Source organism: Corvus hawaiiensis, chromosome 10 (assembly GCF_020740725.1).
Source record: "Corvus hawaiiensis isolate bCorHaw1 chromosome 10, bCorHaw1.pri.cur, whole genome shotgun sequence".
In the NCBI taxonomy this organism is placed as follows: domain Eukaryota; kingdom Metazoa; phylum Chordata; class Aves; order Passeriformes; family Corvidae; genus Corvus; species Corvus hawaiiensis.
The window spans coordinates 5,473,004-5,489,649 of NC_063222.1; the positions used below are offsets into that span (position 1 = coordinate 5,473,004).

Sequence of the window (16,646 nt, forward strand, 5' to 3'; positions counted from 1 at the left end):
GGCCACCCTGGAGAAGGCTGGGGCAGGGGCAGGGCAGGGGGAGCAGGGGGCTGAGCTGCGTGGCCTGGAGGCATTCCCCCGTGCTGTAGCACGTGGAGGGATTCTCTCCAGCAGCAGGGGTAGTGGCGAGCCTTGTGCCACCTGCTCTGTCCCTGCATTCCCTGCAAAGCCAGGAAAGGGAGTCCCCAGCATTCACACTGGTTTCTTGGGTTGCTCTTTTGTCTGGCTGTTGGTAGCTTTAGAGATGCACCAGATGGGCAGGTCTTTGTTCCCAATGTCCCTTGATTTAAGCAGACAAAAAACCCATCCCAAAACCTAACCAAGAAAAAACAAAAAAGCAAAATTCCTGTTCTTTCTGTTTGGAACAGCTGGTGTTAACATGTCTTCTATCTTGTTGTACTAACCTTAGTTCAGATATCTCTGGCTGCAACAGCTCTCCTCTTTTCAACACATGCATGAGCGAGCGCATGGCTGATCTCACCCCCTCCCCTACCTTCTCGAACCCCGACTCCGACATCACCGAGCCTGCTGACGAGCAGCACCAGGGGCAGGAGGAGGAGGAGGAGGAGGAGGAGGAGGACCTGGAGGAAGACATCTTTCCGGAGTGCCCGCTGTGTGATGGCCGGGATCCATTTTACGACCGCTTCCCCCTGTTCAGTTTAGTAGGAAGGTTGGTGAGGTTTTAGGAGAGCATGCCGGGAAGGACCTAGCTCTTTCGCATGAGGGAACTGCTTTTGGACACGACTCCCACCTCCGGGGCATCCCGGAGGTGCAGGGGGTGGCCGGCTGGGATTGCCGCCAAGCCCGGGTGCCTGGCAGGGTGATGAGGTAGGGCTGTGAGAAGCATAGTGGTGGCAAGGGATGGCAGGGGAAGGCAGATGGTGCCTTCCTTTATATGGGTACCTTTTTGGGGGGAGCCCCTGAGAAGGGGAGCTCTGGTGTGTCTCCATCACTGAAGGAATTGGGGGAGCCACCTGGGGGTCTTGGTCCTGGGCATTTCTGTCCCAGGAAGGACCACCTGCCACCTGGCTTGGGATGACCCTATGGTGCCGCTGGCTGGGGGCACACAGGCACTTCAAAACCCTGTGTGCCTCTGGCATTGGCTTGGCTATCCTGGCTGCGTTGGTCAGTGTGAGCCCCCCTGAATTTGGAGGCTTAGATGTCCCCAGGTGGTTGGGGGGATGAAGCTGAGGGGAGTGAATGGAGAGGCAGGTGCAGGACAGAGTGCCAAAAGCAGTGTTTGCTCTTCCCAGCCCTAGCCAGTGCTTGGCTTGGGGCCATACCTGCCAGCTTGGCATAGGAGATGTCCAGGGAGGTTGTGGGGACCTGGGTGTAGGCTCCAGCTCCTCTGTAGCTGGAGCCAAGGACAAGAATTTTGATTACTCATACCTGTTGACTGGAGACCCCCTTGGGCTCCATCAGTCTTGGCCTGGAGTAGCCCACCAGCTGCCCCAAACCTGGCTGTGCCACCAAACCTGGCTGTGCCACCAAACCTGGAGCCATCTGCCCATCCCTAGAACAGTATGCAGAGCTGCCAGCTTCCTCTGGGCTTTTCCCAAGGGGGTGTGCACCAGGAGATGTTCTGAGAGCCTTTGCCTCAGGCAGGACCTCCCTGGCTGGGGTGAGCTGGGGCTCCTCTTTCTTGGTGTGCCAGAGCCAGGCAGCGTGGTGGGAAGGAGGGACCAGAGCAGGCAGAGAGGGTGGAGGTGGGGTAAGAGTCCTGCAGCCTCAGACCGAAAGAGCTGGGTTCTTCCCCTTTTATTTTCTTTTTTCCTTTTTCCTTATTTAAAAGAAAAAAAATATCAAAACAACCCCAAAACTCTCAAGGGCACCTCAAAAAACCAAATAAGGCCCTGTGGCAGCGGCCCCACTCCATGCCGGGGGCATGTTCCCCAGAGCTCGGTGCCTCCTGACTTCTTTTGAGTCTGCCCTGGGTTTGGCTCCCCGCGCAGCAGCTCCGCCGGCCACATTTCTTGTGAAGTGTGCTTGGATTGGTTTATGATTGGATCCTTGTCTTTGATTTTTTTTCTTTTTCTTTCTTTCGTTCTTTCTTTCTTTCTTTTCTTTCTTTCTTTTTCTCTCTTTCTCTCTTTCTCTCTTCTTTCCTTCTTTCCTTCTTTCTCTTTCTTTCTCTCTCTCTCTCTTTCTCCCTCTCTCTCTTTCTCTCCCTCTCTCTCCCTCTCTCTCTCTCTTTCTTTCACTCTCTCTTTCTCTCGCTTTCTCTTTTTCTTTCTCTCTTTCTTTCTTTCTTCAATTTTTTTTTTAATTTTGGTTATTTTAGGTTTTTTTTTTTTTTTTTTTTTAGCTGCTGGCTCTATCTCTTCAAAGCTTAAGCAAAAATTGGGGTTATTTCACTTTTGTCTTCCTTTGGAAAGGCTTTTCTTTGATCTGAGCATGCCATCTTTGCACCTCACCAATCTTGTGGTTAGTGTCCCTGCCCTCCTTCCTCTAGTGACACACTCGTCCCCCTCCTCCCTGCCTGCCCCACCTCCTTCCCACTCTTCCCTGCCCTCTCCAGTCCTCCGCTTCCACACCAGCTGCCCTGTGATTTTGGGTGGGTGGGCGAACACCCTGTGCTTCTGAGGGTTCCCTGTGGTCACAGGGCTCTGCCCCAAGCGTGAGGTCCTGCTGGGAAGCCCTGGCATGCTCCGACCATTTGTTCCCAGTGGCATCTGAGAAGAGATGGGTTGAGACGGGCCCATCAGGAGATAATGATTTGGCATCACCTGCTTCCACAACTTGAGTCCTTTGAGATGCTTTGAGTGGAAAAAGCCTCCAGGAGCAGTTGAAGGTCAATAGGAGTCACCAGAGCAGGGGGAATCTCCAGACTTGGGGCTTGGGGTGCAAGTGCAGGGCTGCAAGAGCCCCCTGGGCACTTTGGGGTGCCGTTGAATATGAAGATTTCTGTGAGGCTGGGATGCCCTGAGCAGCACAGCGGCCACCTGGACATGCAACCCTCATGGGAGCCTCCTGAAGTAGAGGTGTCCTGGCCAGCCCCCAGCACCATCCCACCCCACAACAGCCAATGACACGGCACGTCAGGATGCTGATGGGTGCCACAGGGAGAGGTGCCGGGCACCCCGCCGCTGCCAGCTTGCACCTCTTGGCAGGGAGCTCAGCGCCAAAGGTGATTTGTCACTGCGGAGGGTACAGCATGCCACCATGGCCAGAGCTGGATGACCATTGGAAGCTGGCAGTGAGGTGGAGGGAGGCAGCAAGAGGACCCAAAACACTTGAGAAACAGAGAGCAGTGACCTGACAAGAAGTGCTGACAGAGACATGGTGCAGCCATCGTGTTGGACTCTGGCCATGGTAGCGTCGGTGACCCAGATGCTGCAGAGGAGAGCAGGGAGGCTCAGACTTGCCTGGCGTGCCGTCCATCCCTGTGATGTGCTGGCAGGTGGCCCGGCACCCCGAAGCCATATGTGTGAAGGGATGGGGAGGGGGGATGCACAACCTGATGCCGCCAGCCACACCATGCAGCCGCCCTCCCAGCGGCCTGCAACACTGCGGGCAGAGACAGGGCCAGGAACCCCAAGCAGGTTCACCTCTGGAGGTCCAGGACCTTGTCCTCTCACCTCCTTCACTCCTGACAGCCTCCATCTCCCTTGTCACCCTTCCTTCCCCCTGTCTTGCCCCTGTCCTCCCTGTGGTGACTCCGCAGCTGGCCCCTAGTCATGTTGCAGTACCTTCTGCCCAAGTTCTCCAGCTCTCTACCACAGAGAAGGTCCTCTTGCCCTACGGCTTCACGGTGGCACCAGCGCAGCCCTCTCCCCTCCTGCCTGCCATGGAGGTGACAGTCGGAGAGGTCTGCAAGTCTGGTGTGTTCTGTGGTGTTTTCCATGGCGTGTGCCACCCTCCTGCCCACCCTCCTGCCCGCGGCACGCTGCCTGCCCGCTGCCCCCAGCCCCTTCGCCTGGCCCTGGCTGCCTTCTCTTTAGTTTTGCTTTGCAGCGCTGCGGTCGCGCCCTGAGCAGTGACCTGGGATCCCGGCCGCTGCCGGCCACGCCAGCCGTGCCTGGGGACTCATGGGTGGGAGCAGTGACCGCTCTCCCCCCTGTTGTGTGTCCCCCCCTTCTCTGGCAGGGCCTTTGTCTACCTGAGCAACCTCCTCTACCCCGTGCCCCTGGTCCACCGCGTGGCCATCGTCAGCGAGAAGGGCGAGGTGAAGGGCTTCCTGCGTGTGGCTGTCCAGGCCATCTCAGGTAGGAGGGAAACCCCCCCCCCCAACAAAATGTGCCCTTGCATCCCCTGCACCCTTTGCGCTGGCTCACCCCCATTCCTCCTTCAGCGGATGAAGAAGCCCCTGACTATGGCTCTGGTGTGCGGCAATCAGGGACAGCCAAGATCTCCTTTGATGACCAACACTTTGAGAAGGTAAGGTGGGGCTGGCTCTTGGTGGATGCCCATGGACCCCCGACCCCTGCCTGCCACCTCAGTGCTTCCCCACGGAGACCCCCAGGCTCCTAGAGGTGGAGGGAAGGGAATGTGCTCTTGGTCCCCCAGGCAGACCAAGGCCTCAGGCACCCACTGGTGCATCCTGCTCTCGCCCATGTCCCAACGGGGCTGCCATGGGGTGAGAGAGAAGTGCCTGGGTGTTTAGGATGCTGGCGGTGGCACAAGCGGGACCCCCTTGGGGACCACCAGCATCCCTGAACCCTGCTCCCGGCACAGTTCCAGTCAGAGTCGTGCCCAGCTGTGGGGATGTCTCGCTCGGGGACCTCTCAGGAGGAGCTGCGCATAGTCGAAGGTCAGGGGCAGGTCAGCGACGTGGGTCCGTCCGCCGATGAAGTCAACAACAACACGTGCGCAGGTGAGGAGGGGTGACAGGCAGTTTGGGAGTGGCCCCTGAACCCAAGTCTCTTGCACCCTCATTGACAGCCCACTGCTCCAGTGGCAGACAGAATCACAGAGTCAACTAGGCTGGAAAAAGCCTTTGAGTTCATTGGGTTCAACCTATGACCTGAAAGCACCTTGTCAACTACCATGGCACTGAGTGCCACATCCAGGCTTTTCTTGAACACTTGCAGGGACGGTGACTCCACCACCTCCCTGGACAGCCCATTCCAGTGCTCAATCAGACCAACTTCCCCCTGTCCACACCTTCCTTTCAGGGAGTTGCAGAGAGTGATCAGGTGTCCCCTCAGCCTCCTCTTCTCCAGGCTAAACAATCCCAGCTCCCTCAGCTGCTCCTCACAGGACTTGTGCTCCAGGCCCTTCACCAGCCTTGTTGCCCTTTTCTGGACACGCTCCAGCATCTCAACATTATTCCTAAATGTTCCTAACACTGAGGGGATGACACCCTACCTTGCTAAGGGTCTCCCTCTCCCTGCAGTGACCCCAGAGGACCTTCTTCTGGACAGCCCAGAGAAGCCTGCACCGGATGGGCCACTGGAGGTGGCTTTGGATCACCTGAAGTTGGGCAGCATCTTCACTTTCCGTGTGACAGTCCTGCAAGCCTCCAGCATCTCCGCAGAATATGCAGACATCTTCTGCCAGTTCAAGTGAGCCCCCAGTGCCCCCCAGCCCTGCTTGTTCCACCATGCTCCAGCCATCACCTGGGGGCTCGTGGTGAATTTGGGAACTTTCCTTCACCTCTGAGCCCTTTGTGGATGGGGAGGCAAAACCAAGGGCTGTGGAATCTGCCCAAGCACTTGTTTAGTCACTGGCAAAAGGCAGGGAGAGACTGCCATTAGCTTCAGGGAGTCCTGTGCCAGCCAAAGGTACAGGCAGCAGCCCCAGGGGGAATAGGCTCTTGTGGTCCCTCGCTTTCACTCCCCTCCCTGCTCCAGCACGTCCCCATCCCACAGCCCCTGAACAACCTTCCTTCCCCCCACAGCTTCATCCATCGCCATGACGAGGCCTTTTCAACAGAACCCTTGAAGAACACAGGACGAGGGCCACCCCTGGGCTTCTATCATGTCCAAAATGTGCGTACCCCTCTTCCAACACCCATTTGCCCCTGCAGCTTCTGGGGTCTCTGCAGGACCATTGGCCGGATCCTCTCCCAGGGAAGCAGCTTCCTCCTGGCTTTCCCAGCCCCTCACAGCTACCCGGCTTAGCCAGCCTTAGCCATGGTGGACGTGCAGGGGAAACACCAAAAGCCACTGTCGTCCACCTGGAAAGGCTGGGATTTCACAGCAGTGGTCTTGGTGGGAAGAGCATCCCTGAATAGGGGGAGGAGTGGGTGAGGGATGCAGGGGACTGGCAGTCTTACACCCTTCCACATGCCAGGTGCTGTTGCTGGCTCTATCCCCTTTCCCAGCTAAACTGCACTGTCAGTGGCTCAGCAGCTCTTTCGCTTCTAGATTGCTGTGGAGGTGACAAAATCTTTCATCGAATACATCAAGAGCCAGCCAATTGTGTTTGAGGTGTTTGGCCATTACCAGCAGCACCCCTTCCCGCCTCTCTGCAAGGACGTCCTGAGGTGGGCACATCTGGGCCACCCCCAGCTCCTGGCTGTGCCAGGGGCTTCTGGTGCGGTGGGCTGCCTGGGGACTCAGAGAAAGGGCGCAGGTGGTGGGGGGTGGCCCCAAGGCATCGGTGGGCCTGGCTGGGTTTGGGGGTCCCTGGGGATGCTGTAACCAAGCTGGTTCTGTCTGCAGCCCTCTGAGGCCATCCCGACGCCACTTCCCCCGTGTGATGCCACTCTCCAAACCAGGTAGGGAACCCGGCCTCCTATTCCTGTGCCCACCTGTAGTTCCCATGTTGGGTGGGTGTCCCCTTCTCCAGAGGGACCAGTTAGGACCCCAGGGGGACCACAAAATGTACTATGGGCCAGAGCACTTGAAAGCTCTAGACACCCATTTCCACAATACTCAACAGACAGGAAGCCCCCATCTCACCTCCTGCAGAACAGCAGGGAGGAGGTTCCTTGCTCTGTGTGTGCTCTGAGGTCCTCGCCTGCTCTGCCCTTTCCCTGCCAGCATATGCCTCACTCCAAGTGCCAGCAGCAGACTCAACCTCTTACCTGTCTTTTCTGACCCACTGCAGTGCCTGCAACAAAGCTGAGCACCATGACTCGGCCCAGTGCTGGCCCCTGCCAGTGCAAGTACGACCTGATGGTCTTCTTTGAGATCTGTGAGCTGGAGGCCAATGGCGAGTAAGCCCTGCTGGGAAAGGGAGAGGGAGAGGGAGAGGGAGCGGGAGAGGGAGAGGGGAGGAAGGCAGCGGAGGATTTGCCCAGTGCTCAGCACCTCTGGGCAGGCTGGCAGGATTCTGTGTCATGCTGCAATCCTCTCTTCCAGCTACATCCCTGCTGTTGTGGACCACCGTGGAGGCATGCCATGCCATGGGACCTTCCTCCTTCATCAGGTACTCTCTGCCCAAGATGCTGTCCTAGCTCTGACTCCTCCTGGGACCTGTGTTAACTACTGTCCCTTCTCTCTGGCCTCGTGGGTCTCAGGGCATCCAGAGGAGAATCAGTGTCACCTTGGTGCATGAAACAGGCAGCCTCATCCGCTGGAAGGAAGTACGGGAGCTGGTTGTGGGTAAGCCAAGCCAGCCTCCTCCTCTCAGGCTGTTTCTTGCCCACATTCCCATGTTCCCACATGGAGCTTTAAGCCTTGTCTCCCCTCCTGCCCTGCAATAGTAAAGCAGCAGCTGCCTGGCAGGTGACACTGGGACACTGTGTGGGCAGCCCCTGCCACCATATCCAGGAGCTGGACCAGGATCTCTGGTGCTGAATGGCCAGCAGTGGGCTGAATGGCCAGCGCTGGGCAACTGCTGCCTGTCGGGGGGGCTGCAGGCAGGCAGTCTGCCCCTGCCTTCATGGAGACCCTCACAGGGCCACTGCCTGTCACCTCAGAGGCAACTCTGTGCTGCTTTTGCAGGTCGAATCCGGAATACCCCAGAAGCAGACGAGTCACTCATTGACCCCAACATTCTGTCCCTGAACATCCTCTCCTCCGGGTACATCCACCCCTCCCAGGATGACCGGTGCGTGATGCTTTTTTTCTTGCCCTTCCCCTGCTGCGGTGTGGGATGGAGGGGGCGAATAGCAGCCCCTTTCTCCCTTGGAAGGCTCTCGGCCCTTCTGCTGCCTTGAGGCAGGGTTTTTCTGAAGCTGCACAGGGTCTTGGGGTACAGGGCTGCCAACCCCCTTCCTCCTCCTCCCCAAGGCCTTGCTGTGCTGGGGAGGGTACTACGGGGAATTTATGTGTGGGTCCTGCTCTCTGGTGCTGGCTGTGACAGGCTGGCACAGGGAGGCAGTTGGTGCCGGTGCCTGGAGGATGTCCCAACTCCATGGCTAGAGGGGAGGGGCTAGTTGCCCTGTGTCTCAGCAAAATTGCTGGAAAGGCCACTTGGCACCCATGGCAGATCCCTATCTGTGTGTGAGTAATGCAGGAAAGCCATTCCCACCCCGTGTGGGTGACTTCAGGGATGCTCATCCCTTCCTGCCTATCCCAGAGGGCTGTCATAGAACCACAGAATGGTTTGGGCTGAAAGGGAGATTAAAGATAATCTCATTCCAAACCCCCTGCTACGGGCAGGGACACCTTCCACTAGACCAGGTTGCTTAAAGGTGTCCCCACTGTAGGTTTGGCAGGGTGTGAAAGAAGTGGGACCAGAAGATTTTTATCTCCAAGATCTCCCTGTGTGAGTCCTGCAGTGGCACGGGGAGTCGTGGGCATGGAGGGCAGGGCTCTCCTCTGCACCAGGGCTACTGGTGGAACTTGGGGGACTGATGGGGGTCTCTGGCCAGAATGTGTGCATGCAGGCAGCTGCAACAAGACAGGGATGGTCGATGCCAGCACTGGGAGCAGCAGGACTGGTCCTTGGCTGGGTGCATTGTGGTCATTGGTGTAGGAACATGGTGGTGAGGACTGGGGACCACTTTTTCCTTCATTTGCTTTGTGGTCACCACTGCCCCAAGGAGGCCTGTCCCAAGGTAGGGTGTTTCTGCGGGAATGATTGGGGTCTGGATAGGATTTGCTACCCTGAGCACTCTCAGGGCAGCAGCTCCTGGACATGGCAGAGCAACCCGCTCAGAGTATCTGGGCAGCAGAGGCGAGTCCTGGGGTCAGCACGCGTGCAAGTGTCAGACCAGGAGACTTTTGTTACAGCCTTGGGGACAGAGAAAGAGTCCAGGTGGGGATGGTCAGACAAGGAGGGCCCAGTCCACTGGAGTGGTGGTGGTCTTTTTGCTGGGAGCTGGGTGTCTGTGGCACCTGCAGACTCTTGGGGCTGCTCAGCTGTTTGTCAGCTCCTGATCTGGTTGATTTCTGGTTGGTCCCAGATGCAGCCATATGGGATCTTCGGCATGCCTAAGGTAGTGTGGCAGGAGGGATGCGCTCTGCCTTCTGCCCTGTGGGTCCTGCAGGACAAGGGGACACAGCTCAGGCTGGAGGGATACCTGGGGTGTGGAGAGAAGCGTGGAGACCAGGGGCCTATCTGGGGGCACTGACTGGTGCACGTGTCATATCTGTCCCATATCTATTCCATGGAGCCTGCCCATGGTGAGGCAGGGGAGGAGAGGGTGGCCAGCTGCCCGCAGGGCACTAGCCGCAATGCCCCCCACTTCCACTCCACATGCAGATGTGCATGCTTCACCCTGCAGCTGTGAGGATAGGCAGAAGGAAGGCAGAGAGCAGAACCAGTGCCCACTTCACCCTCCTCCCAGCCGCTTGCGCTCCCCGCTTTGCTGCCTTGTGCCATGCAGCCTCCATTGCCTGGAGCAGCCCTGGCTTCCCCTCTGCAGCCTCCCCAGCGCCCCGGAGCCACTCAGGAGGAGGCTGGGAGAGTGGTTCAGCTCTCTCTTCAGCACGTGTCCATCCCTGCATCAAGCGCCCAGGGCGGAGGCACAGGGGGCAGTGCCTGGTGTCCCCCCTCGCTTCCCTCAGCTGCTACTGCCCATCTAAGCCCACACTAACCATGTGATTGTTTTGTGTTTTCGCAGGCAGTTTCTTGATTCGGATATGCCTAGGTATTATTTGTTTCCATTGGTTTTTTTTCCACCCCTCCTTCTCTCCTTTCTTTCTTTCTACCCCCTTGCCTCGGCACGCTCACTCCCGCCAGAGGCAGCACTTGGACATCCGGCCCCTCATCCCTTCACATGCCCCATCCCTCCTCCCTCCTGCGCTGGCACCTCTTGCTCACTCGACCCCTTTTGCTGTTCGTTTGGGCCACGCTCTGGCTGGCTGCCGCTCCCCCTCGCACGCCTGCGTCTCCATTGCCTGATTTGGGTTTTATTCTTGCTTTTTGACTTTGCTACTCTCCCATCTTTTCTGGCATCTGGCACCGAGTGTGCCAGACCCTCCATTGTCTCCCGCTCCAGTCCCAGCTCAGCCCCTGGTGCTGCTTGGAGTAGCTGCAGGGCTGGTGAGGACAGTGGAAGTTTTGCCCTCTCCTGGGCACCTGGTAACGATGGCAGGACTGCAGTTGGTGTGGCAGCGGCTGTCCACCCCGTGCACGGTTGTCCCGTGGGTGTAGGTGCGGCATATGGGCAGCGTGTGTCTGTATGCAGGTGTGACAGTGGGTGCACACATGCATACGTGGCACACATGCAGACTGTTGTACCCCTCTGTAAACGGGCAGTGGCTGTCTGGGGACTGCAGGCTTCAGCTGGAACCACTGGGTGAGCCTGGCATATGCGTGACAGGTGCCAGATCTGTGGATGTGCCACCAGCCTCTGGATGGGAGCATTGTCGAGGCCCCAGGGAAGGGGCCCACCACTGTGCCCCATGGCAGAAGAAGAGGGGCATGTGTCTGGGAGACAAGGGATGGAGTGCCCTGAGTCCTGGCACATAACTTTGTGCCTGAAGGTTGTCTTCCCTACAGCAACTCAAAGCTGGTCCTGCTCAGAGATGTCTGAGGGCAGAGCTGTCCCTGCAGCAGTATTCTGTCCCCTCCCAGGGTGCAGGAAAGTGGATACAGCACTGATCCAGCCCCCCCACTGCAAGAGAGATGGGTTCACACTGGTGCTGCCCATGGTCTCGCAGCACAGTGATGCTTTCCTTGTGGACCAGGGGATGGGCCAAGAAGTCACCTGCTGTGTGAGTGGTGGTGGGACATCTCATCCCCCCAGCTGGCACTGTCCCAGGGGACTGCGCTGGGTGGGAGCTCCTTGCCCTGGGATGGCACAAGGGCAGAGTTAAGGGGATAAGAGAGCACATGTGCTTCCTTCCCAGCTGCTGGACCATGAGGAAGATGGGAGGCAGAGGGTTTTCACCCAGGCTGGTAAGCCTTTGTCTGCCCTCGCTGAGCTCCTTTTGGTTCCCAGTTTGGGTTCAGCTAGGCTGGAGCTCCCTTGGCCAGTGGTGCTAATATGTGCGAGTCCCTTCAAGAGGGGCTCTTCTGACCTGTCATTTTTCTGTGTGTGTACATGTGTGTGTTTGTCCTTGGGTCACCTTCCACTTATAGCATTTCGCTGGGAAATGACACTAGGTATTTCACGCGCACCTGCTCGGTCTGGTCCCTCCTGCTTTTCTCTTTTTCCCCTTTGCCTCCTCCCTTTGCTTTTTGCTCTTTCTCCCCTCCCTTGAGGCTTCTCTTCTCCTCCTTCTCCTTGGGGAGTGCTCTTTTCTTAGGCAACCTGTGTCTGCAAAGCAATCCTTTGCCTTGGCTGTGTCTCACGCCGGGGGGTTTATGTATTTTATACACCTTTTGAAAGCGTCACTCTCCCTCTTCTTCCAACATGTGGGAAATTGCAGTTGAGAACCTCTCCCTACTCCCGCTGGCTGCCCTGGCTCTTGTTAAAATTGCTCCTCAACCACCTGGATGCTGCTTCAGGGATGTGCTGAGGTGTTCTCACTGAGATATGGCTGAACCACAGCTTCCTGAGGATGCTCAGGCAGGAGCCGGGGCCGCAGCAGCTCTGGGCGGTTTTGGGGAGTGGGTGTGCTGTAAAGCCAAGGCTGACCCGGGAGGGAGCCCAGGAGTGGTGCAGGGGGTGAAACGGGGATCCCCCATGCTCTCTCACCGGAGCCGCCTCCTGCTTCCTCACCCTCGGTTGCTCAACCCAAGGAGAGCAGCTGCCACTCTTGATCTGGGTGAGCTGTGCTGTCCTCTCTGGGATCCTGTAGGCCTGGGTGAGTGGGACCAGGTGTCCCCTGCTCCTTCTCCCAGCCTGGGAGCCGTGGAAAACACAGCAAAGGGGCCTGAGGCAGCAGAGTGGGAATGGGGCTGGCAATGAGGGTAGCGCAAGAGCCAGGGGAGACAGCCTGACAGGGGCCAGCCACCAAATCATGGTCCCCAGCTTCTCACTGGGGCCCAGGGCTGGCAGACAGGGGCAGCCCTGGGGAAGGGGACCTGGCTGGTGGGGGGGCTGTGCTCCCAGAGGTGGGCTGGCAGCACACCCCCAGTGCTGAACATCATCCTTCCTTTCCCTTCTGGCCATCATCACCCAAATGGCAACAGCCGCTCCTGGCAGGGACTGGGAGGTGCTGTGCCCCAGGCTGGATGGTGGGGACTGGCCCCGGTGCACTGGGGGTGGCAACCCCCGCTCTGAACACAGGGGTGGGGCATGAACCCTCCTTCGCCCTCCTTTGCCTTCCTAGCCTGCTCTGCCTTGCCTGCACCCCATCTGAGCCCCCCACTCCTCCCGCGGACCCTCCTCCCCAAAACCCTGGTCCATTGGCCATTTCAAGGGTGCCGTGTCCTCCTCCCACCATGCCTTGTGCCCTTTGCCTTGAGCCTGTGTCCTCTGGAGTGGCTGTCCCCATCTGTCCCCACTGCGCATGCATGTCTGTGTGTCCTTGCAGGCCTGCTGCAGCGCTGTGGGGGGGACAATGGCACCTCCTTGCTCGCCTGCCAGGGGTTCCAGGGAGGTTGTTTTACTGGCCCTGCTGGTTTTTTTGGCAGGACTTTCTACCAGTTTGAGGCGGCGTGGGATAGCTCCATGCACAACTCACTGCTGCTCAACCGTGTTACCCCTTACCGGGAGAAGATCTACATCACCCTGTCAGCTTACATCGAGGCAAGGACCTTGGCTGGGGTCACTATACATCAACAAAGTCGGGTATTTCCCCAGCTGTTGGGGTGCAGCCAGCGTGAGCCCTTCCTTAGCTAGTGCTTATGGGGTGCAGGGTTCAACTTTGTGCTTGGGGGCCATGTGGGACCCTGGAACTGAAACCTGCTGGGCACGGGGGTGGGAGAGATCTGCTGGGCTGCCACTGTGCAGCACCCCTGATGCCTCCCTCTGCCCGACTGCAGATGGAGAACTGCACTCAGCCTGCCGTCATCACCAAAGACTTCTGCATGGTTTTCTACTCCCGGGATGCCAAGCTTCCTGCCTCACGCTCCATCCGCAATCTTTTTGGCAGCGGCAGCCTGCGGGCTTCTGAGAGGTACCAGGATGCCCCTGTTGGGGAGAGGAGAGCCATCACCTAGGGAGTGGGGCTTTTCCAGGGCATCCCAGCAGCCTGGGTGAAAAAACTGGGGTGTGGGGATGGGGCAAAGCCAATAATGCCTCATCTCTCTTTGCTCACAGCAACCGTGTGACAGGAGTCTATGAGCTCAGCCTCTGCCGTGTGGCTGATGCCGGCAGCCCAGGTGGGTGCCATGCCTCTGCCCGGGTATTCAGCTGGGGCAGGGAGGCACAGCCGGGCCTTTGGGTTAGGGGCCGTGCGTCTGTCCCCCCAGCTGTGTGTCTGTGCCCACAGGCATGCAGAGAAGGCGCCGGCGTGTGCTGGACACCTCTGTAGCCTACGTCCGGGGAGAGGAGAACCTGGCTGGCTGGCGGCCCCGCAGTGACAGCCTCATCCTTGACCATCAGTGGGAGCTGGAGAAACTGAGCCTCCTGCAAGAAGTGAGAGTCTGGGCTAGAAACGGGCTGAAATAGTGCAATTCACAGCTCTGCTGGTGCTGGGGAGATTCCCCACCCTGCACGTCACAGCTGTCTTGGTTGTGGGAGGAGGCAGGAATGGGGCTGTACTGCCAATACTCCTGTGCATCGCTGCTAGCCAGGTCCCAGCAGATCCAAAGCTAATGAGTAAATAGAGTTAAGGGGGCCAGGGGATGGGGGAAAGGGCCACCCCTGAGCCTGGGTGCCTGTGCCCAGGTGGAGAAGACAAGACACTACCTGTTACTGCGAGAGAAGCTGGAGACGACCCAGCGTCTGGGCATGGAGACCCTGTCGCCTTGCTCCAGTGAGGATTCTGAGTCCCGAAGCACCTCCTGCATCTCCTCCCCACTCTCTGCCGACGGGGCACCTGAAGGCCGCACCTCTCCCCCTGAGACCCCCAGCGAGAGGCAGAAGGAGCTGGCTGTGAAGGTAGCATCCTGCAGCATCCCCAGCTTGCGGGGATGAAGCCAGGAAGTGGCTTCCACAGGGTGGCTAGGGGTTGTGGCACGAGAAAGCCCAAGAAGAGTGGGAGGTGGAATGTGCCCCATGCCCCACTGTCCTCCTCCTCTCTCTGCAGTGCTTGCGCCTGCTCACGCACACCTTCAACAGGGAGTACAGCCACAGCCACGTCTGCATTAGCGCCAGCGAGAGCAAGGTACTACTGCTGCCCCAGGCTCTGCTGGGCTGGTGGGGCCAAGGAGGGATGTGTGGCTGGCAAGGGAATGGCTGGGTGGAGGCCAGATGGGCACTATGGCATAAGTCATGCCTCCTCTGGGGTGTCTGCTCCCTCTGCTTGCTCAGGTTTTTCCCAGAACTGGTGGCTCTCAGGACTGTGACAGGAGAGGACCCTGCCAGCCCAGGGTCTTGCCTCTCCCTGTATGAGCAGGAGCCTGGTCCTTTGCATGTGCCTGGCTTTGTGCAGAAACTCTAGTCCACACCTCCATTCCTCCACAGCTGTCTGAAATGTCCGTGACCTTGATGAGAGACCCCTCCATGCCAGCTCTTGGGGTCACCACTCTCACCCCCTCCTCAACCTGCCCATCACTGGTGGAAGGATGTTACAATGCCATGGAGGTCAGGTAAAGAAGCTGGTTGGGAGGTTCTGGTGACATATCCCAAGCAGAGCAGCTGTATCACTGGTACATGGTCCTTGTCTGTGGATGTTCCCTAGCCATCACTCTTCCTACATTCCATCCTCTCCTCCTTCCCCAGACCTCCCCAGGTCTCCTCCAGGGCAGAGAGCCCTGACCTGGAGCCTGTGGTAGAAGGAGAGCAGAAGAAGTCCCCAGCCCGCCGGCCTGAGGAGGAGAAGGAGCCCCAGCGTTTGCTGGTGCCCGACATCCAGGAGATTCGAGTCAGGTAGGAGCAACTGGGGCAGCCAGCGAGGGGAGCACCTACGGGCAGGGCGTCCATCCCCTACCATTGCCACCTCCTCATGGTCTGTATCCCACCCCTTACCTTGGTCCCTTCTGCAGTCCCATCGTCTCCAAAAAGGGCTACCTGCACTTCCTGGAGCCTCACACCAACGGATGGGTGAAACGCTTCGTGGTGGTCCGGCGTCCATATGTCTACATCTACAACTCAGACAAGGATGCGGTCGAGAGGGCCATACTCAACCTCTCCAAGGCCCAAGTGGAGTACAGTGAGGACCAGCAGGCCATGCTCAAGGTAGGGTACTGGGAGCCAGCCCCACTCCACACACCCCCACTGAGTGAAGGACTAAGCTCTGGCTCTCCCCTAGCAGACCCCGAACACATTTGCGGTGTGCACAGAGCACCGGGGCATCCTGCTGCAGGCAAGCAGTGACAAAGACATGCACGACTGGCTCTACGCTTTCAACCCTCTCCTGGCTGGATCCATAAGGTACCAGGGGCAGCTGGGGGAAGGGGGATGCAGAGAAGCCATTGCTGGGGGGGCTGCAGGATCCCAGTGCTTTCCCTGCTGCAGCCCCCAGCCAGGTGTGGGGAGCATCTCCTGTGCAGAGCTGTGCCTGGACAGGCTCTCAGCTGGCAAAACTTGGACCACACTAATTTTGAAATCAGCTCATCCACATTTAAATGCTTCAGTCTACGGCCAGATTCCAAGTGGTACAGAGGTGTTGTTGTGCTGAGCTCAAAGCAACATCCATGCCTGGTGGCAGGGACACTGGCCTGTCACTGTTCTTGAGACCATCTCACAGAGTTTTTGAGAATGTTAAGGAAACGTTCCTGTCTGACCATCCGGGAGCCACTCTGGAAGTCACACATGCCCCACCTGAGCTGGGACTGAGGCCCCTTCACAGCAGGTGGTTCCAGTGAGCCGACAGGGGCCTTGCTTGATTTCCTACACTCACCACACTCACAGAGTCAGACGAGGTTTCCTAACTGGCTCAGTCACGGGTTTCCCACAGCAGAGTCTCAGATGTCTCTATCCTTAAAAAAATTCAGTCGCGGTGCAGTAACAAAATAACAGCTGCAGCTGGGTGCCTCGGAGAAGGGGCCCCGAACAAAGGAAGCCCTGGGCTTTTATACCCTCGTAGTCTAAGGGCACCAAGGTCTGGGTTCCTCTGGATTCCTCGGCTCCTGCTGTGTCTCCTGCTGTTCCTCACCTGGCTGTCCCGCAGGTCCCTGTGTCTTTTGTTATGCAAACGATCGGCAGTTCACGGACTCTTGCCTCAGGCTCCCGCCCCTGCAGCTCAAATTGCAGCTGCACACCAAGCTACCTGCACTGAACGTATTAATTCCTCAACAAGACCATCTCATGGAGTTCTTGAGATCATCTCAAGTGGCAGGACTAGGGGAATAGGAGTAAATGCACAGAAATGTGTGTGCTCTGGCTAAAGAGACTTTAATTCTGTCCTTCCAGCTGTCTGGATTCAAGTGTC

General features: G+C 58.1%; 1 protein-coding gene across 27 annotated transcripts in view; it reads left to right on the forward strand.

Moving 5' to 3' along the window:
• The window catches only part of KIF1A (kinesin family member 1A), a 41,291-nt gene that overhangs the window by 21,759 nt on the left and 2,886 nt on the right, over nucleotides 1-16,646 (forward strand). For 4 of the 27 annotated variants that reach the window (XM_048313977.1, XM_048313985.1, XM_048313981.1 and 1 more), the window contains 24 exons: nucleotides 410-670; nucleotides 4,087-4,205; nucleotides 4,292-4,377; nucleotides 4,675-4,813; nucleotides 5,336-5,504; nucleotides 5,840-5,930; nucleotides 6,309-6,427; nucleotides 6,606-6,661; nucleotides 6,994-7,102; nucleotides 7,248-7,314; nucleotides 7,406-7,490; nucleotides 7,833-7,938; nucleotides 9,899-9,925; nucleotides 11,362-11,385; nucleotides 12,802-12,916; nucleotides 13,153-13,286; nucleotides 13,430-13,491; nucleotides 13,602-13,747; nucleotides 14,000-14,212; nucleotides 14,361-14,438; nucleotides 14,738-14,862; nucleotides 14,996-15,142; nucleotides 15,259-15,451; nucleotides 15,528-15,646. In XM_048313977.1, the coding sequence (XP_048169934.1) occupies nucleotides 410-670; nucleotides 4,087-4,205; nucleotides 4,292-4,377; nucleotides 4,675-4,813; nucleotides 5,336-5,504; nucleotides 5,840-5,930; nucleotides 6,309-6,427; nucleotides 6,606-6,661; nucleotides 6,994-7,102; nucleotides 7,248-7,314; nucleotides 7,406-7,490; nucleotides 7,833-7,938; nucleotides 9,899-9,925; nucleotides 11,362-11,385; nucleotides 12,802-12,916; nucleotides 13,153-13,286; nucleotides 13,430-13,491; nucleotides 13,602-13,747; nucleotides 14,000-14,212; nucleotides 14,361-14,438; nucleotides 14,738-14,862; nucleotides 14,996-15,142; nucleotides 15,259-15,451; nucleotides 15,528-15,646 (2,790 nt within the window). The remainder of the gene's footprint in view (nucleotides 1-409; nucleotides 671-4,086; nucleotides 4,206-4,291; nucleotides 4,378-4,674; nucleotides 4,814-5,335; nucleotides 5,505-5,839; nucleotides 5,931-6,308; nucleotides 6,428-6,605; nucleotides 6,662-6,993; nucleotides 7,103-7,247; nucleotides 7,315-7,405; nucleotides 7,491-7,832; nucleotides 7,939-9,898; nucleotides 9,926-11,361; nucleotides 11,386-12,801; nucleotides 12,917-13,152; nucleotides 13,287-13,429; nucleotides 13,492-13,601; nucleotides 13,748-13,999; nucleotides 14,213-14,360; nucleotides 14,439-14,737; nucleotides 14,863-14,995; nucleotides 15,143-15,258; nucleotides 15,452-15,527; nucleotides 15,647-16,646) is intronic. The other 23 variants (XM_048313993.1, XM_048313995.1, XM_048313998.1 and 20 more) reach the window with 10 other exon arrangements.